The following is a 27,492-nucleotide window of genomic DNA, read 5'->3' on the forward strand; positions in this document are numbered from 1 at the left end:
TCCGGTGGGGCAGGACAGGGCTGAGAGTACGAACGCTGTGTTATAGACAAGCCTTTTACCGGCTGTACATCCCCTATCACTGCACATGACGAACACAGAGGCTATCGCACGAGGCCCACCTTGAATAACCACGCTGTGGTCTTCGCTGAGCCCGTTAGGATGCGGTACAGCAATGTTGCCTCCGATCTTGTAAGCCCCTTCGTGACGCAAGGCTGGTGATAGGGATTTTCCAAGGACGTGAAATGTTAGACTACTGTTCGCCTGAAGTCGTTCCAGTGATGGGCGGAAACTTTAACAGTCGGTTCCAATTGCAGCTCATTCCGTGCCATCTGATCAGCGGATTCATTGCCCTTGACTGCGACATGAGATAGAATCCATTGAAACCGCACATGAAAACCCTTGCTGCTGAGTTCTTGCACAAGCCGTAAGGAACGCTGACAGTCCCTTGTCATGGGGATGCCACGCTGCAAAAGTTGTAGTGCTGATTTTGAGCCAGTCAGACTTACAATTTCCTGCTGCTTATACGACTTATGCTTCCTCAAAGCAGCCACGGTGGCAATGCAGTCGGATTCGGTAAAAGCCTGTTTCTGAAGTGTTACCGATTTTTTTGTCAGCTGCCTATCCCAGTGTTGTCTATTTTTTCCCTTCCTTTATGGGCCCTCAGTGGCTAACAGTATAAATAAATAAATAAATAAATAAATAAATAAATAAATAAATAAATAAATTTATAGCTTCACGCATGACATGCCTTTTTTGGGATGGCTTTTTTGCAGAATTTCGAATTTATGCGAAAAAATTGGCTACCGGCTGTGCCGTGCAGTGCATACGAACGGCCTCGGGGGGCCGGCGTTCGGCGCCGTTGCTAGGACACCCGACGAGCGTGATACCCAATCAGCGCGAACCATGTGACTTCCTCCACAATTCTCCCAATCAGTGTTGCCGGTAACGGGTTACAAGTAATGGCGTTACCGGTAACGCGTTACTTTTTTTTTTGGTAACGTAGTAACGTACTCGTTACTTTTCCAAAAAAAGTAACAGATAACGTACTTCCGTTACTTATTTTGAGTAACATGTAACGAAATTACGTTGCGTTACTTTACTTCCTACTAAAAAAATAAGCTTTCGCGGATGATAAGCTTTCTCGGTACTTCCTGGTGCCGCACAGCTTTGCACTGACAGATCTAAAAAACAGCTTCCCTCTGGTGCACAAGCTGTTTCTCAAAGTAAACACGGCATTACCATCGAGCGCATCCGTTGAACGCCTATTTAGCGTAGGCGCGGGTGTGTTTACCAAGAAGCGAGGTAGAATGTCAGATGACAACTTCGAAATTCAGCTGTTGCTGAAGTACAACAGCGCAGTGTGCTTCCGGTAACGGAGGAACTTGTTCACAGCAACTATCTGTAGTTCGACATGTTGTGAATGAAATATATTCAAAGTTTCAATATCGGCTGGTCTTAATTTCTGTGCTAATGAGTGAGGCCGGTTATTCTGTTAAGTTCCGTGCCAACATGTTATAAATCAGCTTCATATATACTTCCGCGTTTTTTCTTGTAACTATTCGGGTGAAACCCTAAAAAAGAGAGGGTAAATACGTTTCCGCATGGACATATTTTAGCTACGACGCTTACGCACATATCAAATGTCGAAACAGGAAACAAGAAATGTTTTAGTTCGTGAATGAAAAGTAACGCAACAGTAACGTGCGTTACTTCTTATCAGTAACGGTAGTGGTAACGCGTTCTTTTTATTTTGAGGTAATGTAGGTGGGTAACGCGTTACTTTTATTTGCAAGTAACGAGTAACGTATTTAGTTACTTTTTTTTCTGTAACGCCTACAACACTGCTCCCAATGCACTGGTGGCCCCCCGAGACCTCTCCTAAGCTTATTTCCTCAATAGACGGCCGTAGCCGTTCTGCGCCGGTTTCCAGAATGGTTTTCGATTGAGATGAGGGTGCTGTCGAGGAAGTTCTGGAGAATTTGGTGATCTGCTGCGCCTTCTGGTAGTGCCGAGTTTGACTCTGGCACTGTGATTGGCTGGTCCCGACTAAAGCATTTGCCAAGAAACATAACTTTGTAATTGTGTCCCTAGCTTCATTTGATTGTATACCAGTTGGAGCTTACATGTGATTGGCTGGTGCCGACCAAAGCCTTTGCCAAGAAACATAACTGCGATTGTAATTGTGTCCCTAGCTTCATTTGATTATATACCAGTTGGAGTTTACATGTGATTGGCTGGTGCCGACTAAAGCCATTGCCAAGAAACATAACTTTGATCGGAATTGTGTCCCTAGCTTCATTTGATTGTATACCACTTGGAGCTTACACAGAGTCAGCACAACGATAAATGTTTGAAGTATTGTTCCTGTTATATCGCTTGTGATGTTGTGTAGTGTGAAACATTTTTGAAAAGTTTATGAAAAGTTTTTTTAGGTGGAAACATCTTGATGCAATGAGTTTTTTTACCGTTGATGAAGGTATAATTGATTCACACGCTGCACCTCGGTGTCCTATGTTTTGGAGGACAAGCTTCATCGCCCTCTGTGTTGGAATGAGTAATACTTGTAGCATGGGCAATTTATGGGATTGTTGGTGCTGTGGTCTTTGGTACTGATATAGTGCTCAGACCACCGCCTGCTAATGTAGGTCGTTTGCTGAAATGAATAAACTTCTTTTGGGATTTTCATACCAGTTTATCATTAGAAGGAGCAGTTCCTCTTGAGACATACGTGTTTTGTCACATCCATACCAGTTTTTTTATCACAAGGGGACACTGCTCTTGGAGCACCGATTAGAATTGTTCAGCAACTGGGTTCAACAACAATGATATCCCAAAAGTGGTACTTAACATCATTCGTGAAGCATTAAGCGGCACTTAGATAGTGCACGTAGGTGACTTGGTGCTAGAAAATAACTAAGAAACCTACCAGTGTACAAGGCAATGTTATTTGTTGTATGTACTTTGAAGCCACTCTAAATAAATTTATTTGTAAGTTAAGTGTTCCAGAGAATAAACCAAGATATAAACAAAATTTCGGGTTGTTTATAGTTTTGTGGGAAGGTTTCTGGTCGTTTTTATGGCGCTTAGTGTATCTTTCCGTTGCATATTTCCGTTGATCGCAACTGTTCACGCATCCACCGTTGCCTTGAGCGTGAAATTGAAGCTTGCGTCTTTGGGGCCAAAATAATCGATGAGGAAATCTTTCCCTCTTGCGTAGAGAGGTACATCCAACGGCACCTCATACCAACAGTACCTGTAAAGAAGAAAACTTCTTTTTATATCATGAATTCATCGTTCTTGGTAGAGCTTGTTAAATACCGTCATAAATCGCAAGAAATAATGACAAGACAGTATTTATTTTTGTGAAAACTCTGCCGTGATCGGAAAGCCATGGGAGAAAGCCGACGCACGAATTGTTACCATTCCCTTCGACGTGTTCCGCAGCGTGTGCGTCGAAATTAAAACACAAAAAAATGAAGCACGCGCTGTTACCCACAGCTCCAATGCCTGCGCATGAGCAGGACCATCTTAAAAAGCGAAGACGGAGAAGGTGGTGACGGCAGCTGTGCCGCTGAGCCAGTTCTACTCTAGTTCTCGCAAAGCATGCAATGTGGGACAAGCGACCTGCTGTAGTGAAGCAGTGTTCATCCCCCATGCCGCAGCACTATACACAGTGAGCTGCTAGTAATGCTTTTTCATTTACCCTCAATTACATAACTGCACCTTTAGTGTTTGCCTAAGTAGAACTTCGGTAACCTAAAACTAAACCATAACCTAGACAAGGGGTAAGACGTGGGAATTGCCGGATAAGTTTCGATTTTACTCTTGTCCTACTTTAGGTTAGACAAGAGGTTTTCCTACATAAGGTTGTCCTACCTGCGTTTCTATTGAACACAAAATTCGAATTTCAATGTTGGAGCTGTCATCCTGCAAATGACCAAGCTGTATTACGGCACATCAGCACCCGCCGGGACACGATATAGATTATGGTCCCGGGAAACGCTTCCAAGTTGTCGTCTAACGCCCATATTCCAAGACTAATTACACGTTTTTTTTCGCCATTAAGAAGACTGTATAATCGTATTCTACGTATTTCTTGTGGATAGTTGGCTGCTGCTTTTCCAGCGTGGTTCTCGCACTGCGTGAAATGACCGTCATTGTGTTTGCAAATGGCCCGAACATGAGATCTCGTGTCGCCGGGTCGTTGTCCTCTCTTAGGTCCAGTTCTTCTGCGCTGTTAGCCTAAGTTTAAAATGAACCAACTCATCAGACGGAATACGCCAGAAAGGGCTCCAAGGAGGCTGGTAGGGAGAGGTCTGGTGGCTGCAACTGAAAACTGGCGAAAGCTTCAAAAACAAAGCAAGAGCCAGAGGGAAAAAAATCATGCACCCCACCCTCTAACGACGACGATGCTTGGATTATTTGGTTCGCCAATCCCACACTGCGAGTATGTGCTACTCTGGAGGTACTCACCACTTTTCTAGAGAGAGAGAGAGAGAGAGAGAGAGAGAGAGAGAGAGTAAACTTTGTTTTGAAAAAAAAAAAAAAGGAGCACGTGGTCGGATTCCTCATTTCAGGATCCCGTTGGAGCTTGCTGCCTTCTCCGCACGTTCCACCAGCCCAAGCTGCGTTTCGCTGCTGGAATACCCGCAGCAACTCTCGGGTGAGCACTCCGTAGGCCTAACGTTTGGTTTCGGGGTGTACGGCTGGAATTAGTACCTACCGCATTGCGTTCGCTTTGACCATGTTGGAATGGAGCAATAGGATAGACGCCGGTTTCATAAAGCGAGGTATCGAGGTTCGATTGCGGCCACGGGAAGCGTTTTTTTATTTCACTGCACCCACGGTCATTCATCATCATCGTCAAAAAAGGTTGGCTTTCCTGCAGGCCGTATTGTCGTACAACGGAATCAGTGAGGACACTAAAGCTTTTATTTAATAGACTTCAGGCAATCGTTTGAACAGGCAATCGCTTGATCAGGCAATCGCTGATTAAACTGATTTAATTTAATCAGGCAATGGCTGCTCAGCAGTGGGATCATCATGTCGTGAAAAAAGACTGCCCATGGCGCAAAACACTCACTACTGTGGCGTCGACAACCGGCTGGAACGCGTATTGTACGAACAAATTGCTTACGGGAGGAAGCTGGTCTTAAACTAAAAAAAACCCCTATATTACAGTTATGCTGACGAAAATTGGGGGGAATATGTATGTTCTCGTTCTGGTTGTAGGTATAGCGTAGGGGATGCGTATCATTATAAGTCCCCCTGAACTTTCTTTTCTTTGCTTTTCTTTGCCCTGATGGCCAATTTTCAGACCATATTTACGTTGCACCGACGCGTGACGCCACATTTTATCGTAACGGGGCATTTAGTGCTTTCGAATTAACACCTAGAGCTAATTCTGCAGCTTCAGAGGAGTACATGCTGCTTTGAAGGGTTTGCAACACTCACGGGTTTTCCTCTAATTGCAAACCAACATTAGGTCCCGCTGTAGGCTCACCTCTCGCCCTTGTAGAGATCTCGAGTCCTTAGCTCGAAATAAAGCTCGCAGCTGCCGACGCCGTGCGTGGTGTTGTCGACGGAGAAACCGGTGAAGGTTACGCTGGCGCGCGCTTTTTCTTCGGGTGCCTGGTGACGAACAAAGGAATAGCACCAGAAAAATCAGTGGTATCTCGTACACATGCATAGCACGTGCCTAGCAGACATTTGAGCGATTTGAGAGGTTTTTTTATCGAAGTCAATACGTGAATGCACCACAGGCAAAAGCTATGACAGCTTTGTATAAGCAGCTGATAAAATCTTGGTGCCGGCAAGGAAGAAGGACACGTATTCCAGTTACCACATTTCATGGATGAGTGTGCGTGCGAATGAATATATACTGTATTCAACTTCGAGTGTGTGTATGTATGTATGTGTGTGTGTGTGTGCGTGCGTGCGTGCGTGTGTGTGTGTGTGTGTGTGTGTGTGTGTGTGCGTGTGCGTGTGCGTGTGTGTGTGCCTGAGCGTGTGTGTGTGTGTTCATGTGCGCTTGTGTGTGTGCGAGTGTGCGTGCGCGTGCGCCGCGTGAATTGCAATGGAAAATTTGTTTTTTTACCCTAATCCACCAGGTGCAATGCTCGGCCGATGGTCCAGAGAAGACGTTGATGGTTTTGTTGGTTTGAACCACCTCGCCGCAAATATCTGCAAGAAACCAGCACAGGCGTCAATTGTATCACGCCGGTGCGTTCCTTTAGTGGTGGGAGGTGTTCACCCTCGTTAAAACCAGGGTGTCGAACAGAAAAAATATATATATATATTGGTTCAGTTGCGGGTTTTCTTCCCCGGGTGACCTACCCATTAGCGGGCCACAGGTGAAACACAAATCTTTATTCATTCGTTGGGCTGCAGATAGCTCGTCACCGTTTCTTAACAACCAGTGACCAACCAATTGCCAGTGAGTCAATGACCCAGCAACGATTTGATCTAACAGAAACCTTTCTGGCTGACACACGCAGATAAATAGATCTGCTAGAATTTTTCCAAATCGTGCACATGAGAGATGAAAGCAAGGAAAAAAAAGAAATGGACTCCTGCGCGTGCTGTTCAAGTCAGAACAACAAAGAAGAGATAAAGAGGAGGAGGCCAGCTGTCCCAGGAGAGGGCGCGCGAGCACTGCAAAGGCGGGAAATTGGAATTGCATTGAACAAACCTCTGCTCAATTCATCGAAACAGGAGTGAGACAGGGAGGGGAATAGCGCGAGGGGGAGTGGCAAAGAGCCAAGAACGGTGCCACAGCCCCCATGGCGAGTCACTGCTCGGCACTTCCGACAGCTGTCACGTTCAGTGGAACTGTCTTAATTTTGAGGGGCAGAGCCCTTTTGGGGCTCGTGCTGTCGGCATCTCATGACGTCGTCGTCGTAACCGTCGTCTCATGTAGTCACGGTGCTAAAACACCGGGACACTCATTTACGCCTCGCACTGGAACGCTTCGTAACGGGAAACAAAAAAACACCGGGACTCGTTTACGTCTCGCGCTAGAACGCTTCGTGCTTCAAAGACACGAGACTTTTTTTACAGCAAAGCTCTATACCTCTACCCTCCAACGGTTGCATCTCCGTTGGCAAAAACACCAAGGTGCCAAGAATACACTTATACACCGAGCACTTCTTGTGAATCTGCCGGCGATTTGCCGCTCCGCGAGCAACAGCGGCTTGCTACCTGTCTCGTGTACGACGGGGAGCAAGGTTTCAGTTGCGTCACTGTCTTGGACCTTGAGCCAACAACAATGGCTCATCTTGAGGGACAAAAATTCTGATGCGTTTTTTGCGGGATTCTGGACTAGAGAAAACTTACTAATTCTTGCATTGTGCGCATGGCTACATTTGTACGCGTTTGCATCGTCATGAACGCGTTTTCTCCTTTCTGTTGTTAGGCGGTCTCTGATACCTGGGAATCATTCGCTCTACTTTTTTACTTAACTTTATTTGAACTTTTTTACTTGCATTTCTTTGCGTATCATTTTTATTTAACTTTTGTTTTCTCTCTAATATTTGCGTTCCCAATCTCTCACGTTCACTTCACGGCATTGTAATCATCCGCATCTGGCGTAGCAAGCACTGCAACCAGCAGAGCTGACCTCACCAGTCCGCATTAAAAAGTTCTCTCTCTCTCTCTCTCTCTGCATGCTTCGCCCCTTCGCCCCTCCACAGGTTTCACGTTGTCGGAGATGGCCCTGGATTTTTATCACGTCGTAGTCGTATCACCAACTGCAGTCCGAACCTCTGCGCTTTTAATTACGATAGTGCTTACAGACCTAGGTAAGCGCGAAAATACCTCGGGCACTTAAGTCTTTTTAAATTGCTTGAAGGCGAAAGTCTAGCGATTATCAAACACTTATTCAGCGCTACATCGTGTTTGTGTCCCTTTCTTCATTTTGTTGGTCTTTTGACGAGAATTACACTGACAGGCAAAGTGGTTGCACTTCCCGCTGCGGCTTCCCGCTGCGTGACCTGTCACGACGCATGCGTCAAGTTGGTTCTCGTTCTATTCAGCCAGGTTGACGGGTTATCGCAATGGTTAGAGCACTTGGCTGCAGCTCTGGGGACCTTGGCTTAAATCCTGCTGGAACGCAAATTATTAACACGAAAGTGTTTTATTCCGGGATACACGATTTCACCGACGTCATATCCTTCACGGAAGTGACGCCAGTACAACGAAGCAAGCGGCCTGTAAAAGGTGCACCCTTGCACACAGGGTCTTCTTGCGGGGAAGTAATGTTTATTACTTTAGGGTTGTTCGTTTTCGGGTTTTATATTTTATACACCAAGATTACACTAACGTCATATCCGTCCCGAAAATGACGCCAGTACACCTTTGCCGCAGTGACCCGCCAGCAGGACGTCGCTCGCCAAGCACACCCACAAGACAGCCGCTGGCGCGGAAATCATGCTCAGCTGCAGATTTCGCTGCACATTTAACTATCGTGTTTTAACGATTCCTATGGCAGACGATTCAACCAGTTTTTTTTTTTTTTTTACAGCGGCGACCATTTTGGTGCCGTTCGTGTTGTCGTCGCCGACAACTAGTACGGCCACTTTTCTTGTTCGACAAGACACATATTAAGATTTCGCCTTAATATTATCTGGATGCTGCAATCCGGGAACGCGTGATATGGCATTGTGGTCTGGACGCGGACGCTACACGCCACGTTTCCGCCAAACTATGGATGAAACCATGATAATGTAAAGAAGAAAGGGCACACTAAAAGTGCGTGCATGCAGGAGAAAGCCGACTGTACAAACTGCGTTAACTCCCACAGGCTCAGGTTCGGCGGCAATTTCCCTCCAGTTGTTTCCGTTTTTCCCTTTCGAAAAAAGAAGAACAGCTTTTCACGATACGGGAACTCCGCGATACCTTTTACGCAGACAATCTAATCCGTGTGAACAAAGGCTCAGCAGAACTGCGGAACTTCGTGCTGGGCTATAGTTGGTGAGTGGTTGTTGTGGCTTGAAGAGCAACAAAGCGGACGGTGAATACAAAGCAGACAGGACAGGTGCTATTCCCGCCATGTCTACTTTGTGTTGGCTGTCCGCGTTATTCGTTATGCTTCAGTGCATTAAGAACAAGGGCTCGCCAGGCACCAACAATATGCCTGCAACAAGCCATTGACTACACCCACTACCTCTGCACTTCGAAACCCTACCCTAGCGCTCCCCACATGTCAACCCATTTCGTCCTCGACGTTCGATCATGCAGTCGACCCCAGCGCCCACAGCTGATCCTCAAGTGGCCATCCAGGATGAGCTGGGCCAGAAAGTTTAAGAGTTCTGCTTTTTACTTTTCACGCGGGTAGTTCACCCAGCAGGTCAGCATGTTACAACACATCCACAAAATTTGGACAATCCGTACGCGCAAGCATGACAGGAGAGAATAAAGCACCTGCTGCGTCGTCCACCCCGCTTACGGCACCCCCTGCATCTGACTGAAACCTCAAGAACGGTCCAAGCTAGACGGACTCATCCGTCGGGCGTACAAGATCGCACCGGGTTGGTCACCCGGTTCGATCTTGTACCTCCCCTCACCCAGAAACAGCTTCGAATGGGACCCCACAACACGTTCCCCGAGCTTCTCGAGGCCCAACTCACCAGACAAATGGCACGTCCGCAACTTACCGACACCCGCCTAGCCGTCCTGAGGGCGTTGAGAGTGCCTCACGCCCGACTCCAATAGCAAGCCGACCATCCCCCCCCCCCAGCCCCCATCCGGACCGTCAATAACGGCGATTATCGGATAGTTCTTACCACTGTATTGTATCCGCTGTTCCTTCTGCCCTATCGAGTATTCGAATTTTGGCGGGACTTACTCCAACCGTCAGACTGGCCGCTCGTCACGCGGCAGCTTGCCCCCAGACAGGGCTCTCCTCAGCGTGCAGTTTTTCTGCTCCAGTTTTTCTGCTCCAGTTTTTCTGTTACATTCTGTCAAGGTGCCGGGTTAGCACAGGGGTGAGCGCCCTGGGCTCCCGTGTCGTCGACCCAGGTTCATCCCCCACCGTACCCCCACCCGACCCTCGCATTCACCGTTCACCGACACCGGGGACACCATCCTCAATGCAGCTGCATACCCATCTCTTCAACTGCGACCGAAACCATCGCCATTCTCTCGCGGCGTCTCCTCATACACCTACCCCTTACCGAACTATACATTTTTTTGCGGAGTGTGCCCCTACATGAACATGGGTGAGTGAGAACGGGTGGTATACTGCATGCACAGCCTTCCGTGATACCCAATGCAACAGAACGGAAAGTTTGACTGTTGGTACGAATTCACCTAAGCAGGAAAAGTGCCCAAAACAAATAGCGCCATGTTGTCGCTGTTTTCCTCGTCCCAGTTGATTTGGCGCTTTTCCCACCAAGATATGCGCAATGTAGCCACGTAGATACGACCACGTTTATTATGGCGTCAGCCCACCGACGCCTCGGGGACCTTTCAACGTCGAACGCGCGAGAAAAGGAGTGATTCGCATGCGCGGAAGTGAAGGCGCCAATTTCATACCAAATCGAGCGCGAAGTGCCGCCTGACCAGACTTGACATATCGCCGCCGAGAACCGCGTTGAGTTCAGGCATAGCCTCCTCTATAACTTCTGTGCCCGCGCATTGGCGCGGAATACAGAGGCGGCGTCGGTCCCTCATAGTTCTGGAGCATGCCGCCAGAAGCCGCGCCTATCCCATAATAGCAGCAGACGACGCAGCCTATGCACGCTTGCGGGGATGAGGGTTTAAAACGTCTCCGTTTCATAAAGGGTCATCCGTCGACAGTAAAAAGTAATCTTACACAAGATTTTGAACATAAAAACTTTAATCAGAAGGTGACACGAGCTTTCTATTTGATTTTGCGCTTACAGCTTCAGCACTTTCCGAGACAGTGGTTTCGCATGCAACACTTTTGCAATGTCGTGTCTGTCAGTCACACTCGTCGCGAAGTTCACAAAAAGTGGCCGGAAAAACTTGACGAGCACAAGGTTCACGAGTTTTTCATGGTGGCCTTGGGTTGAGCACTTCAGTTGCTCACGTTTCTGAAGTACTTCCGCGGCGTTGTCAACGGCAGCCTTTAGTGGTTGGTTCATCTTCCTAGCTTTCGCGAGGAAAACCTCAACGTACTTCTTTAGTGAATGGAGAACCATCACAAGCTCAGCAGACGGGTAGAGGCGTCCACCTCTGTTCTGGTGCCTCTGTTCTGGTGCCATCGGATGGCATCCGATGGCGCTGAACTGTTGGGTTTCGTCACTAGGGCGAAGCATTCATCACAGCAAATGGTTTCGTCTTCGCGTCGAGCACCGTTCTTTATAGTCGGACGGGACGAAGTGTCGGCTACAAACAGTGGAATAACAAGATGTGCTATTCGGGGTCCAGTTGTCTCTCGAGATCACCTTAAGCCACTTTTCGCGAAGTTCTTGGTCACTGGGAATTTCGTGGAACGACACTCCAGTTTCTTTCCGGCCGCTCCATGATTTACAGAGCGGTACGCAGCAGTACGGCATTGTGCAGCGTTCGGGGCCTAGACAGCCGCCTTTCTTCTGGTAGTGCTACAGAGAACAAAAATACCACGTTTAAGTATTATGCCTTGAAGCAAGCGCCGTTTCTTAACGATATGTTTAACTAAGAACTTACCCGGGTCGACGAAAAGTTTGAAGAACATGCGCATGGCACTGGCCCGGCTGTCTCGACAAACGCTGCAGTTAGCAAAGCACTTGGACAGCAAGCATCGACAATATTTGTGTCGCAGACGACAATAAATGCGTATCGCTGCGTCCGTAATGGGCAGCAACTGCCAAGCTTTTTTTTGGCTTGGGCTCGCCCGCTTATGTATTCAGTGCTGTGCAACAAAGATTATTATTATTATTATTATTATTATTATCACGCTAGAAATAATATCACAACTAAGCAAAGCTTTCGAACGAATACGGTAAACAAATTTCGCGCGCGGCGGGAAAACCGCGGCGTAGCGGATCGTCTGCTGTTGCAGCGAGCACTGCGGGAGCTATTATGGGATGCGAGCGCCCCTAGCGGTGCGCCGCGGCGTACAACGAGAGAAGCGGGGACGGCGTTGAGGGACCGATTGCGCGGGCACAGAAGTTATAGAGGAGGCTATGGTTCAGGATGGGCTCTCGCATACAAGCGCGCTCAGCTAAAACAGTTTCCGCCGCATTTTGTATTTCTGTTCTTTCTCACACTATTACGTCTAGTTACTGCTCGTGGAGTGGAGATAAAAATTAGTTTCTTATTCAAGCGTAACGCGTATCTATGCTGCTGGCTAAAACGAAGAAAAATTCCACTGCGTTTTCTTGTTTTCTGGAGGTGTGCATGTCTTGTTCTTCTTGTGGTGAGCAGGCTTCTCAATAGAACATGGGAGCTCCAGCCGGCTGGTAGGTGAATAGTGCGAGTTGTCGAGAAAAAAAATTAATTGAAATTACGCTCAAGCAATATAGCGAGAAGAAACTGACGTCGACAGAGTTATTGGCACCCCTTGCAGTGTCGGATAATCGTACTTTAGAAGAGAGGTATGACACTCAAACGGGTCTTGCCTGAGTGGCTTCAAGGGCAGGGATTGGCCTTTCTCAAATAGAAGTGCTGAACTAATAGTGGGTGTCATACCTGCTTATCCTCTGTCCCCTTCCCTTCCCGCAAATCGGTCTTTCTAAGGTTTATTTTGAGGTACAGATGGGGTTTCGGTATCCTTGAATGAAATATTTTGTGCACAGTAAGGAAACTACAACGGAAGCGTGCATACGGTTTTTATAAATTGGAAAAATTGCCATGTAGGACGCTGCATCCGCTGCGTTGGGAGTTTGTTGTCCCGCACCCCACAAAAGAACCGTTGGCTGGTAGAGCTAGACAGCTTTTCTTAAAAAGTGCTAGCGCCAGCTGCGTTTTACAGAAATTTGCGGGTAACAATCGAAGCTTGCAAAACGGATGGTAAATAACACTACCTCCAGGCATCTCTTTCAAGAATCTAGACATATTTATAAAATACGCTTGTTACAGATGGTGCTTTTTGTCTACAGTGCTGTGGCCGAACGACGTTATGGTCAGTAAATGGGAGACTTATGCGGGGTTGTTCTTTAAGCATTTTTATATCCAGACATATGGGATCACCCCAAGCCACCAGGAGTGTCGAAGTTCAAGGCTCTAAGGAGGCAGGTTAAACACGCACTCAAGTCCCTTGCAAATTTTTCGTCTCCATAGAGGCGCAGTCTGAAGGAAGATAGTGTAAGGCCAATGAGACTAGCGCAGTTAGCACGGTCGTCACGGGAAGCGCAACTTCTTCTCGTTCAATCATCGTAGGCGTGAACGCAAATTCATCTACGAAGTCTGCAATCATGGAGAGCTGGGCACCCACGCACACGCTGAAGCTGCGCACTTCGACTGGGTACAAGCTTACTGTGACAAAGAGCACGAAAACTATGTTAAGGGTTGCCGACGCACGCTGTACGACGATGAGCGCGGCACGAAGGACAGTCTCGGCTCCCTCAATGCCCACAACGAAGAGGAGGGCCGACGATGCGGTGAAGACGACACAAGAGGTGGTGGTTGCGTTTACGACTCGGCGCCAGCTTCGAAGGAACGGCAGTAGCGTCACGTAGGCAGCGAAAATGCATATGTAGCTGCCTATGACGACGTAGTCGCTGGCAGGAAGGCCCCGGTCCAGAGCATAGTGGCCATATGCCCAGCCAAGGGTCGTCCATATATAGGCCAACATAAAGGAGCGCTTGCAGAGCTCACCCCAGCGATGGGATTTATCGGCCTGCAGCGAAGCTGGCTCCCTCGCCCTTCTGCGCAGTTCTTCCCGGAACAATGCTCTACCGGAGGAAGGGGAAATGCCGTTTACGGCTGCCACTCTCAGCACGACCAGCTCAGCCTCGTCCTCTTTGTGTGCAGCGACGAGCCATAGCGGGGACTCTTCCAGCACGTAGAAGGATCCGACCAGGGCAAGCGCCAGCACTGCCAACACGAGGTGCGACGTCAAGGGGTTCAACCGTAGGAGCTTCACGGCGAAGAAGAAGGGGAGCTCCAGGACGGCGGCTAGCGACGCGGCCAGCGTGCAGTAGAGTAAGCGCCGGGGTGGCGTCGTCACCTCGTAGAGCAGCACCAGCAGGATCACCAGGTTGTAAGACGACGCCAGCGCCACGGAGCGGGTTACGGCGTACTGCAGGAAGTTGGCTACAAAGCTACTCGCCACGAGGGTCATGAGGAGACTCGTGAGAGACACAAAGCAGACGACATAACGGCCAATGCGGTCGGCCAGAGCGCCGGCTAGGGGAAGCACCACCATCGCGGTTGCGATGTGTACGGCGTCCGATAACGTTTTCAGCCAACGGCGCTCGCACACGAGGTTCCACGCGCTGACCATGTTCTCGCCGTACTCGCTCAGATCGAATTCCCGATGGGTGCAGGGTACCACTCTTGCCCGCGTGCCTCCGTCTGGCGGTTCTCGAACTGTGCACCGGCTGTAGTTTCCGCTGGGGTCAAGAGGAATGGCCAGAGCCTTCCACTCGGCCGGGCTCATATTGTAGAAAGGTTCCGGCCGCCGGCACCAGTGGTCCATGACATGCGTGGTCAGGTGGAAGTTCTTCATCTCGATTGAATATACACCTCCACATAACATTGTAATCAGCAGTACCCTTATCTGGAAAGGACCTTCTACAAATGGGCAAATCTCACGTTCATCGATGTGGTGTTCTTCAGGCTTCTCAGGATTGATTTTCAAGGGAGATGCTGGATTTTGGTGTTCGTCTTCCTGCCGGGACATCATCATCTTCTTCCTCTTAGCTAGGTCGGTGCCCTCTGGTGCTGATTACGTTGTTTTCATCCTTCTCGTTACCCTGTCGTCTTATTCTAATGATAATTATTCTCTGTATTGTGGACATGATAGTAGTGCTGATTTATTGAATTTGTTTGGATTAGTGCCCAAGGATTTCTCCCTTGGGACACACCAATTGCAAAGAACCCCCCATTCTGTGGAGGGCGCAAATTATTGATGCATGCATTTCAACCTAGCCATAAGCGACCTCTGCCTCTTGCTCCTCTCGAATTCAACGAGAGTTTCATTAATAAAGATTTGTTTCATTCATTCATTACGTGCACTTCACATTGGCCTAGTGGCGACTGGCTAAAACGCTATGCGGCTGACCCTGGCTGAGGTGGGGATTTTATTTTTTGGTGGGCGAGAAATAATGACTAAGTTCGTGTGTTAAGATCCCGGTGTGCTTTAGGAATCTCTAGTCTAATCCTACAGCACAAAAAGGAAAGGTGGTGACTCGCCAGGGGCTTTTCCGCATTTTATCCATGATGCACCCCTCTTAAATGGCTTCCACGGTCAAACCAAGGTGTGGAAAGAAATGCGTGCCATCTCTATATAGCTTCGCTAACAGCACCACAATTTTTTAGCTATAGAATACAATAATTCTGCCTTCATGCTTTTTGAGGGCGTTGAGTGTTCAGCAGTCTATTAGCAATAATCGGTGATCTATGGAAACCATTATCAAAGATTAAGTGAGTGGAAGTGGCTCAGAGGCTAGAACTGAACTTCTGGCTGCAGGCTAATCGCTCTACTACGTTTTTTCTGCAGGTTTAAGGAGGGATAAGCCAATGGTCGAGGTAATATACAGGCGTCTGCATATGGCCCACGTCTTTGGGCAAGGGATCTGAAAACTTTCTGCACGGGTTTGGTTGCTCAAGCCTCAAGTAAACGCCATATGACAGTGAATGAAGTGGGCCATTGTACATCCTCCCGCTTAAAAGTAAATTTCTTGGGGAAATGGCAGCATCGGCCGAACAAGTTAGTAGCAAAGTACGAACCACATAATCTCTAAATCATTACGGCACTGCGCCAGGCCAAAATGTGCGAAAGCGCGTCAAAATAATGGAGGTACACCCTTGAGTGAAGACGTTTTTCTTCAAATTACGCACAGGAACTTTGTCTGTCGGAACCTGGATGCAGAATAGAATTTTAAGCCAAGGAGAACTCAGTACCCAATTTGTAAACAGCCAGAAACGATAGAGCACGTTTTCCTGCATTGTTGGGCTGCGGTATTTTTGTGGGATGTTCTCCAGAAGACCCTTCATAAAGACTTCCCGAGAAGCCCTCATGGAATACGCTTTTTATCTGTTGAAACCTTGAGGGTGCACCCTTGGACCTCGTTATGTTGTTGGCATAGAATATGGCGCTCGCGCATGGCCTGGCTCCACTATGATGTGGACGCCCGCCCTACTCGGCAATGTTTTCGTGAGTCCATATCACAGTGCCTAGAAGTGCAGAAGCGCAAGGCATGCACTCCTGAGTGGCTGTCATGGAAAGAACCCTCGACTGCGCTTAGGAAATTTTAGAGAGACATTAGCCCTCGTAGGTTGGTGGCTTGTCGCCCGAGTTGCTTATGTGAATAATTTTATGCTGTGCCTTTGTATTGTGTCGACGACCGGCATTAAAGAAAAAAATCGAAGCAATGTTGTAAGTTGTCGACAAAGTCTATTCAAAGAGATCCGACAAGGGGCGCCTCACAGGCTCCTTATAACTTCGACACGACAAAACTTCCCAAAAGTGATACGGTATAGCACCCAGAGGGTTGCCGAGTGCGCCGCCTGCAGTCCGTAATTTTGTATAAAGGCTTTGTTTTTGCTGCTGCCACGCACGCGAGGTCATAATTCTTCTACGTGACCCCGGATGGACGGCAAGTCGCACTGAAGTTACTACCTGATAGCGGCTCACCCGCCGTACATACCTTTTTTTCCATACCCAACTCTCGTGTTCGCAAGAACACACATGCCATCTGTTCCAGACAACCACCTTCTCTAATACCGCAAAATTCAATCTTTCCGCCCCTCACTATACCCCTTCCCTCAATGCTCTGCATGCGGTGCCCGCTCCACCATTTTTCAGATCGTTCGGGGATGCCCTAAAGACCACTTTCCTCCAATTTCCTGTTAAGAACGGTGGGAGGCGGTGGCCTCAAGCTTGTGGCCTCAAGCTTGTGCCAGGGCTCGGGTGGCGAAGTCGGTAGCTCTGTTTACCAGTTTACCAGGGCGGTTTCCATCTCTAGGTATGAGCCCCTCGCACTTCCTTCCATTTCCCTTCACAAACAACTGAGGAAAGTTCTCTTTAAGACATCGCCAAACGATGTGAGGAAGGGTAGCTTGGGCGCCGCATGCAGGGCATTTCGGGGAGGGTTATAGTTAGGGGCAGATAAGGTGAACGTTCTGTGGTATATGGGCCTGTGCACAGCACCTTAGACCACAGAACGCTCAATAAAGTCTTTATCTCTCTCTCTTTCAAATCATGTGTTCAGACTGCCTCCACGTATACTCCCGCACTCGCACGTGTAACCCGCACTAGGAAGCCGAGGACGATGTGAAATACGCCTATGCCAACCCTGAGTGACCGCTTGTTCATGGTGCCTCAACCGATCGCGCGCAGAGGAAAGCAGGATAGGAATGACGGGCATTGGAGAAGAAGCTACGCACCGGTCATGGCAGTTGTCGCTCTGTGCTCGCACTGGTCGCCTACCGTACCTGGCGGGCAGTCGCAGCTGCACCGGGGTCCCAGGTAACCACCGTGCTGACACCGTCTCGCGTTCGCGTTCGGGCATCCACCTGCATGAGTTAGACGGGTCATGTGTCACACTGACGTGGGATCTTTGTCGAAAAGCCAGACTCCAAAGCTGCAAAAACAGATAGGTCACCAACCGGCCACAGCTTTTATAAAACCTAACCGTGACCACGACTTTTCATTTCAAAAGTTTTACTATGTTGTTGGATTAGGTTCCTTCATGGCTTTATTTCAGGGAGAACAGCAACGAAGTCACTTGGGAACGATCGGAAGCAAAAAAAAAAAAAACAAAAAAAAAAACTTTTTGTCCCCTAGCATCACTCGGACTGTGATGATGTACCTCACGGTGGTACCGCAGAGTTCCGTCGGCTTTTTTAAAAAGACAGGATGCACCTGACGCATTGTGCTACCAGGAAAATAGCTTACGAACCTACAGCTCATGGTAATGGAATCTTGTGATGCCGTTAGAAAGTGAACTGCAGTGATTTGCAAACATTGTAGGATTACTTGCGCAAATTGTATTCTCTGGAGCCTCTAGGCCATGTTTCGACCACTTTCGCTACGTTTACGCGACTTTATTTTGTAGAAAAATCAATTCGAAAGGGATGTCCTCCCCTCTGCATACTCCTTGCCGATTTCCTATGACGTTTCGTATGACGCTCAATCAAGATGGCTTGGCTTGACGGCGCTACTGCACGGCTCGCCGACCCTCACACAGAATCAGTCGGCCCAGCGGTTATTCGGCCTGCCGCCGGCGGGTCGTCGCTATTCGTTCGCCATTCGTTCGCTCGCAATTTTTTCGCCTAGCAGTGGGCGTAAGGGGGCTGATGATGATGACAATAATAATGATGATGATGATGATGACGATGACAATATATACTTTATATTTCCGTTCTTGACAGCGCCGGCTTATGGCTGAGTGGTCTGGAGCGTTGGGTGCATTGCTTTGAAATTCGCAAGTTCAAATCCCGCACTTTTTTAAAGTTGGTTTATTTGTTTTTGGGTAAAGTTTTCTATACTGAATTCCCCACTCTTGCTTTAACGTTCATTACCCCTCGAGAGAGTATTCAGAACACCTGCAGGCTGGCACTGAGGCGCTGGCGAGTTCTCGTTGGCGTGGTGGTGCCATAAGCACCGACTGCTTGCGGGCACAGTCCCGGATCAGCAGACCGTTGGCCTAGTGCGAACACGCCTGTACAGGCACGAACCAGGCAAGCTTTAAAGACGGGGGAAAAGCGCATCGCATTTGAACGTCTGCGGTGACGCGGAGGGCGTACGCGTCGGCTAGGCCTATCTGACGCATTTTAGAGCCGACATGACAGAAGCGCGGCATGTCGATTACTCAGATATTGAGAATGTCCAGCTAACGATAACGTCTGATGCCAGGCATATTGTCCACAAAACCAAAACAAAAACTGGTTCGAAGTTTAATCTTGGACATCGTCCAATCGTATTGGCGTCACTGCCGTTGTTGCGGCTGCCGGAAATGTTGATTGTATTATTTCTTCTTTCAGGCTTTATAAATTAAATACTGCTTGGTTCACCGAATAAACGATGAAAAAAGTGTTTATTTGAGCCAGTCTATGCAATGCAAATAAAAACAGAAGTTTGGCAAATTCACTTCACTGTCCCTTTAAGGATTACATGGCGGCCAATGTACTATCACATTGGGCGCCAATGTACTATTTACAATGGCGGCCAATGTACTATTTACAAAAAACGGTGTTAAAGGATTCGTTATAGATACAGAGAAAAGTTGGGTTTCCTTAGCTTTACATTGACTTAAAAAGTAAACAATAAATGTTGAAATATAGCTCCCCTTTCTGGAACAAAGTTGGTTGAAACGCGAAGCTTTCTCCGAAAGAAGTGCAAAGCCCACAATCCAGTCAGGCAAAGTCGCAATATGCAACAACGTTGAGCTAACAGAATGTGATGCTATGATTTTGTACCTACAAGTTTGTAATTGGGTCATCTTAATGTTCTGATTCGGTTAGCACAGATTCGGTTAGCACAGCATCCCATCGCGGTCAGGCGGGGGAGTGATCAACGTGCTATCTGTGTGCCTGTTAGAGAATGCTTTGAACATCATCATCGCCCAGCTGTATGGCGCTAAACTTCATTCGTCTGCCTCAATGGAATCCGTTATGCATGCAAAGGCTTATGCAAAACCGTACTTTCCTGCAGTATGGTTCTGACCACGTGGTTCTAACGAAACTGCCTTAAGTGCGACACAGAAACCTTTGCTTTAATGAAAATTGTTGGAGCGTTTGCACGTCGTCCAGCAGAAAATCGCTCGCCGCGGGAGAGCGGACTGAGCAAAGTGATTGCTGGCTCGAAGCGTGCGAATGCAGCGGATTCATAGGTCGGCGTACTCACTCGTGAGTACACTCATTTGTACTCATTTGTACTCAAACTCACGAGTGAGTATGATGATGAGTGAGTACACACCCAGATGAAAAAAGTGAGTGCGATGACGAGTGAGTACAGGGGTAAGTCCACTACTCGTGAGTACAGTACTCATGAGTACACTACTCATCAGAATGAGTACTCATGAGTACAGTATTCATGAGTATGAGTGCTCATGAGTATGATTACTCATGAGTACACAGTACTTATGAGTAGTACTCGTGAGTACCCAGTACTCATGAGTACTACTCGTGAGTATACAGTACTCGAGAGTAAAATACTCATGAATACTGTATTTTCGAGTGCATGCACTCGTGAGTACAGTAGTGCAAAAAAGTTCTATCGCGAACTCGAGGACGGACGCGCATCTACGAGTCGCAAACATTTAGCGGTGCCGCTGTGCAGCTTAACTCGTGCAGCTTAACTGTGCAACTTACAACTGTGCAACTTAACTGTGCAGCTTAACTGTGCAACTACTCACTCGCTGTGCAGCGAGTGAGTAGTTGCGTATTTGTGAGTAGTATTCGTGAATACAGATTGAGTACTCATGAGTACAGATTGAGTACTCATGAGTATTGTGAGTAGTACTCATGAATACAGATTGAGTACTCATGAGTATAGATTGAGTACTCATGAGTATAGAAGATTGAGTACTCGTGAGTACTGATTGAGTACTCTTGAGTACTAATTGAGTACTCATGATTACAGATGGAGTACTCATGAGTACAGATTGAGTATGAATACTCTTGAGGACAAATGAGTTTGAGTACAAGTGAGTACGATTTTAAATGAGTATTCGATGAGTGAGTATGATTGATTTTGAGAACAGACGAGCTTTTTGAGTCTGAGTTTGATTGAGTACAGCGTTAATGAAAAAAATTGTGATTGAGTTTGAGTGAGTTTTTTCTGTTCTGCCGACCTATGCAGGGGATGCCACCGATGCAACGTCAGCAAATCTGCGCGGTTATGGTTCGGTGGCGACTTGGCTTTGCTCGCTGCTCCGTTAATTAGGTGGTCTTGCCATAGTGCGGACTTTATCGCTCTTTATTGCTGATGCTTTGTTGTAGAAGCCGATGGCGCGACGAACGAATGAAAGTAGAAGCGATGGGCACCCATGTGCGGCGTTGGTGACACCAGAGTCCTTCAATGCCTTTCTGGTCATGAAACTTCACCATCACGCTATGGGAGAGCTTCGTACGCTGCCACGCCGCGGCGCTCGTGTTGATCGGAGGGCAGCCGGGGGCGCGGTCAGAGCGCGCTTGGCAGGGAACCGACCACAGAGTAAGATAAAACGGACGCTCGCCGCCTTATCAGCAGTGCGCTTTCGCTTTACGTGTCGTGGGCCGCTCAAATGGACTTATCATTTTGTGAGTGGCGAAAAAGTTTGGTGCGAACGGGCATGCTGCTACTGCGTTTCTGCCTGCCGGTCTGGCTACAGAGCAGCGGCGGCCGCCCGATGCCCTCCGATCTGCGGTGGCGGTACTCGCGGCCTTTGTCCCCGTACGAAACTTGGCCGGGAGTTTCATGACCAAAGAAGCATTGAAGGACTCTGGTGACACTTAGGAATGCGCGGAGAAGAAAAGAACAGGTGGCATTGCCGCTGCGTCGCCGTTTTGAGCTTTTAGTGCGTCGTGGCCGGGTGCCTACCGTATGCGAGACTGCACTTTTGCGGCTATCGGCAATGTTGGTAATGCGTACGTTTGCCACGCCTTTCTTCGAAAAAACCCTGTTCTTTCTGCCTGTTTGTGCGTGTATGTGCGGCAAACTTCGGAACTGGACGACCGTCTGGTGCCACGGGAACTGTTAACAATACCTCATCACAACCTTGCGCCCCGTCCGCGGAGACGCGTTGAATCGGTGAGTTCTGTGGCAAAGCTGCGGGTTGAGTAGTTGCGTGCGAAGAAGGTGCAGGGCTAAGACATAATTTCTGTGTGCTTGGACTACGTTGTTTAAAACGGAGCGGCACACGCTCGTGAGCCCAATGCTGCTTGGCCCGAAATTATTGGGACTTCGGTCGTCGTGCAATACTCGCGACGGGTGGTAGGCGCAGCTTTAGAGGCAGCGCCGCACTGATAGTGAACTCTGCGGTGCTGCTTCTAGGTCGGCTAGTTTCCGGGACGCCAATTCAGTGTTCCTCATAGGACTTATGCGATGCGTTGCTGCCTCGATAGGGGTAGCTAATACGCTGGCGCAAGGTTTATTCGACGCTGACGGTCCCGTTCCGAACGCCGTTTGGACGGAAAAGACGCGTGAAATCTTAGACGAAAGGCTTCTTTGCGCCTTACAAGTGAAGTACAGTAGCGTGCCGACTGGTCTACGCTAAAGGAGTTCGCAATTCTCGCCACAATCTTCTAGCACCACTGAATCTCTGATCGCTGCTCGGTGGTTTGCGTTCCTGGGCGGTGCACACCGGGTCTGCGGCTAATGCGAGTGCCAAATGTTTTTGTCCGCGCTTTGAATCCAGTCATTCCGGCGGTTATCAGGTCCGGGGAGCGTTCCCTCCCATTTTGCAGTGTGTCATTTGGTTCTCTTCACACAAATGCTCACTAAGGACGTCTAGCCAAGCAGGTAGACGTCTGAAATGTGTCCTTTCTCTATAGCTCGCTGGTCCTTGTAGCAGGTATTGTGCCAATAAATCTGCTCCCGTGCATTCCCCTCCCTTTTGTATCCGGTGGCGCATTCCCTTCCAGCCTGCCCTCCCGAATGGCCACCTGCATGAGCCACCTTCATTCAGGCTCCGGCCTACCACGCGGGAGACGTTCTCGGGTTACCATACAGGAATTAACTTCCCGCCGCGTGTCCGAACTCATGGGCCTGAAGCTGCTGTCGGCCCGATCACATTTTGATATCATATGCGTTGCTGTGATTTTTTTCATTTCGAGCCAAATTTGTTAAACACTTGTCCCTGTTTAATTCCTGTGCTCGCTGGCTCTGTCGGCTTGATCACGTGGAATTACTGGTGCTCGTTGAAATAACATACGGTTAACTGCAATGTATTCCCTTCTGTGGTCCTCCATTAGAAAAAGTTTAAAGCACTTCTTATTGAGACTTGTTCAACTTGCCTTCTGGCAGCGCCATTTTTTTATATAATTCCAGAGAAAGTTTTCTCGTGCAAGTTTAGTGATTATGCTGCAGTGGAAATGAAATTGATGCTGTAAACGGGGCGCTTGCGTTAAATTGCTGTTGCTTCTTGCTTTCTTTACCGGCAATGTGGGAAGGTGGTTTTTACGTTGCCTGCAACTAGTTGAAGAGGTAACGAGCGCGCCAAGTTACACAAAATGTGACGCGTTACAGATAGCTGTTCGTTTCATCGCATTCCCGCCAACACTGCAGGCGCATCTTCTACAAGCACCCTTCAGTGGACAAAGGCCGCTGTGAGCGCAGAACTTTTCCTAATAAAGTTTCCCGTAGCACACGCTGGGGCATTGATGAATTAGTGGCGATATCTCTGCCAGTTATCACCCACTTCATGCAGTTTGCCGTGTCACCCATCTACAGTATTGGCACTGAGAAGGCGTAAAGAATGCCATCCGGGATGGATGCATCGGTTCCTACTTGCATTTTTCATTATCTACGACCTGTTCGGCCGGCCACAATATCAGATACCAACATCGTGTCATCTGCTCGAACTTAGCTATCCATTCGTCCCGGCTTTCATTGAAGTGGCGTTCTGCTACATGCCTTCTTTGTGTGGGCGCCCGTCCCTGGACTCGTGATAATCATGGCTGTTGGAACGTCGGGCATGGCGTCGACACGCACGTAAATTGAATATAAGGGACGCAGGTCGCAATGTGCATGACATCTTTTACAGTAGAAATGATGCCCCAACCTTAACGATATCTAAAATGGCGCTGCTGCTTAGGCGGCAAACATGAGCGGAATGTGCCGTGGGCACTGGAATGTTAGTGTAGCGTAAAGTGGCCTTGAAGACAAAATGCAAGTTTGAATCATTAAAAAAAATCACCTCGTTAGAATAACAGTGGCACCACTTTTAACGCAAAATTCTCTACAATAAGCTACACAATGAGGAAAACGGAGAATAGGCATGCGATACCATAGTTATTTTTCTGCAATGAACTTGTGACGTATTATGGGCAGTTTGTTGCGAGTGGCTGTGGCCGACAAAATTCGATGCAAATTAACAGGGAATATAAGCTTACGGAACGAGCTATTTGGGCTTAAATTTAGTGCACATCCTTTTATAACAGTGCACTCCAGGATAGTCCGGTGGCTGACGCTACCGTAGGCCTTGTGGATGTCTATGGCAAGTACTGTGGTCTGCCACGGCAGAGACTCACACATGGCGGCCGTTCACACAAAGTGCGGACGCGTCCGAACTTTGTGTGAACGCGTCCTAGTAACACAACCTAGTCCTAGTAACGCGTCCTAGTAATGTGTGAACGCGCCTAGTAACACAAATGACGACATATGGCCAAGCACATCCTCTGTACTCAGACGGCGTCTAAACCCAATCTGGGCTCGGTGGTACCGTAGGAAGGTGTCTAACCACCATTGAAGGTGGCCTGCCAGCATGCGCCAGCATGTAGTCGAGGAGATGGCTAAGCGCTGGTTCGTAGAGTTTCTTGAACACCTCACATGTAACGCCGTCCGGTCCCGGAGTCATTCGAAGCTAGGAACATAGCCATGATAGCCGATTAAATTCCATGAGCCGCATCGTCAGAGGGCGGTGAACCAATCTGGTGTGACAGAGGAAACGGGCACGGGCTACTGGCTGGAAGGATGTCATAGGCAGGGTACAAGGCGCGGGCAACAGCGGCGGCAAATTTTTTCGGGATTTTTGCCCTCTGGGAAACATGCTCTGGCTGCTGCGTCTGGAGTGCGTCCACCAGTTTCCATCCCCCGAAATGTGCGCCGGATGTATGCTGTGGTGCACGATGGGCCACCACAGCATCCATCTATCTGTCGATCTAGATCAATTTGTATTTTATCTTCAGTGTCCATTTAAGAGAAGCGGGTATTATTTCCTCTGCACTACGTCACTCATTGTGTCACTAATCGTGACACGTTAAAGATCCCCAGGGGGTCAGACTTAATCCGGAGCCCTCCACTACGGCGCGCCTCATCGCCTACGTTGCGTCGGCGCGTTAAACCCTCCAACCAATGTCAATAATCGTGTCTCTGGTTGCTTTAACAGCTGCTGGAGAAGAACCTAAAGTCAACAACAAAATAGCCTTCACAAATTGCAGTTTGACCCTATCCACATCGATTGAGGTTGTGGTCATTCGATGTCGCTGAAGAAATAGCCATTGCCCTGGCCGCTACTTTCCGCCCTGAACCAGTCAATAGTCTCACCAACTTGCAGACAGCCGGCCGAAAGTACTAGCTAAGTACCACTGCAGGCCGCATCTCTCTATCAGCCCATCTCATCCTCAAAAACTGCTCGACGACTACTGACATCCACATCGTCTGGGCTCCTGTACATGCTGCCATCCCTGACAATGAAGCTCACGCCGCGGCTCGCTATTTTCATACACCGAGCCCTTGCCGAAAGTGGCGAATTTTTACCCCTCCCCCCCCCCCCCCTGGACCAACCCCACCCACTGACTGGCTACACAGAAACTCTCGCCCACTATAGGCAAACTTGCCGCAGCCTCCCACCACCACACTGGCGCCTCTCCCGAGACGAAGGTACAACTTTGCGGCGGCTACAAACGAATACCACACCCCCCCGCTTACACCTCGTCTTCTCCACCCAACAACCTTCCCTCTGTGCTTACTGTCCTCTGCCTGGCACCCTATACCATATAGTATGGGCGTGCCAACGTACTCCAGATTTGCTTCCACTTCCCACCTTCGAGCAGTGGAGGGCTTCCCTGGCCAGCCCAGACCCGTATACCCAGCTCAACCTGGTGACCCGAGCAGGACAGTCAGCCGAAGCCAAAGAATCCTGGAGTAGGGATGCCTTCCACGGGACGAGGCCCACACATCAGCCTCTGATCGAAAAATAAGCCTTTATAAAAGTAAAAAAAAAAAACACGCTTTGTACCAGCAAAGTCATTTTCAAAGTACGTGATGAGCCTTGGAATTATTTCGCTATCTGTGTAGCCCGATATCTATTTTACAAGCTCTGCTGCAGAAACTTCACGTTTGCAGGAACGGAAGTGAGCCGATAAAATAGCTCGGCGCAGTTTCTCCGGAAGTCGTTAGAGAGACATTAACGTACCACTACAGTTGTAGAGCTGGTTCACCCTCTTGTATTCCAAGAAAGACGCGTGCTCCGTGGCTGTCGTCCGGTAGAGGTAGAACGGATCCGCCGGATACAATACCCGTCTGTCCTCTTCCATGTGGTCCACTGCGTTTTCCACCGCCTGGCCAACAAAGGTTACAACCTCTGGGATCACTCCGCCATGATGCTTGTCCGAGCTTGCACCCTAACAAAAATGTACTGTTTCGGTTGAAAACCCCGTTTCCTTCACCTACAATTACAACTGCTTAGAGTTTGGTTAGCATAACCGTTGAAACTTGAAACAAAGAAGGTAAGCAAAACGAAGAAAAGAGGCTAAAGAGAACAGCATTTGGACGTAATACGGCATCGCCTGCGAAGTTTGCCTAGTGACCCAAGCTTAACCCCTCCCAACTTTCCCTTTCCGAACAGGCTTCACATCATCTGGTCTAATAAATTATACTACTGCCGCGTAATACGGACAGGTCCTTGCACATAAGGTAAGCATGACAAACACACCTCACTCTCATCAGCCATGACGGAGCTCCAGTCGAACCCGAACTCGGACTCCAGGGCGTCGATCTTGGTGGTCGGTCCGTAAGCGGGGCTTTCGCGATCAAAGTTGTACCGGTACCTCTCGGGGACTGAGTTCCAGGCGACGTGGTAAAGCGCGTCGCGGTCGCCGGCGGCGTGCGTGTGCCGCAGCCCCAGGGTGTGGCCGAGCAGGTGGACGTAGTGCTGTGCGGAGATAGTTTGCAATCAATCAATCAATCAATCAATCAATCAATCAATCAATCAATCAATCAATCAATCAGACAATCAATCAGACAATAAAGCAATCAGACAATAAATCAGACAATAAATCAATCAGACAATCAGACCATCAATCAATCAATGAATCAATACATCAGTGAATCAATACATCAATCAATGCATCAATCAATCAATAGGATAATCAATCAATTTAACAATCAATTGGACAATCAATCAATAAATTGGACAATTAATCAATGAATCGATTATACAACCAAATCAATAAATTGGACAATTAATCAATTAATCGATTATACAACCAAATCAATAAATTTGTCAATTAATCAATTAATCGATTATACAACCAAATCAATCAATTGGACAATTATTAAATCAATCGATTATACCACCAAATCAATCAATTAGACAATTAATCAATCAATCAATCAATTAGTTAACATGGTTTATGGCGGAGCTGAGGCGCGGTGTGTATTCTTAATAATGTGCAAAGAAGCAGCGAAAATAAAGCAAACGGGCACCCGCCACACACACACACCACCACCGCCTT

The 27,492-nt window shown here is 48.3% G+C and overlaps 1 protein-coding gene across 1 annotated transcript in view; it reads right to left on the reverse strand.

Annotated features, from left to right (window-relative positions):
• Window positions 1-3,022: 3,022 nt before the first annotated feature.
• The window catches only part of LOC144152677 (zinc metalloproteinase nas-27-like), a 35,429-nt gene continuing 10,959 nt past the window's right edge, over window positions 3,023-27,492 (reverse strand). Inside the window, exons 7-12 of the mRNA XM_077684061.1 lie at window positions 26,691-26,909; window positions 26,172-26,316; window positions 17,497-17,625; window positions 6,098-6,183; window positions 5,504-5,631; window positions 3,023-3,253 (exon numbers count right to left, since the gene is read on the reverse strand). Coding sequence (XP_077540187.1) covers window positions 3,127-3,253; window positions 5,504-5,631; window positions 6,098-6,183; window positions 17,497-17,625; window positions 26,172-26,316; window positions 26,691-26,909 — 834 coding nt within the window. The 3' untranslated portion in view covers window positions 3,023-3,126. The remainder of the gene's footprint in view (window positions 3,254-5,503; window positions 5,632-6,097; window positions 6,184-17,496; window positions 17,626-26,171; window positions 26,317-26,690; window positions 26,910-27,492) is intronic.

Source organism: Haemaphysalis longicornis, unplaced genomic scaffold (genome assembly GCF_048455015.1).
Source record: "Haemaphysalis longicornis isolate Haplotype H1 unplaced genomic scaffold, Haemaphysalis longicornis Haplotype H1 scaffold_9, whole genome shotgun sequence".
NCBI classification, from domain to species: domain Eukaryota; kingdom Metazoa; phylum Arthropoda; class Arachnida; order Ixodida; family Ixodidae; genus Haemaphysalis; species Haemaphysalis longicornis.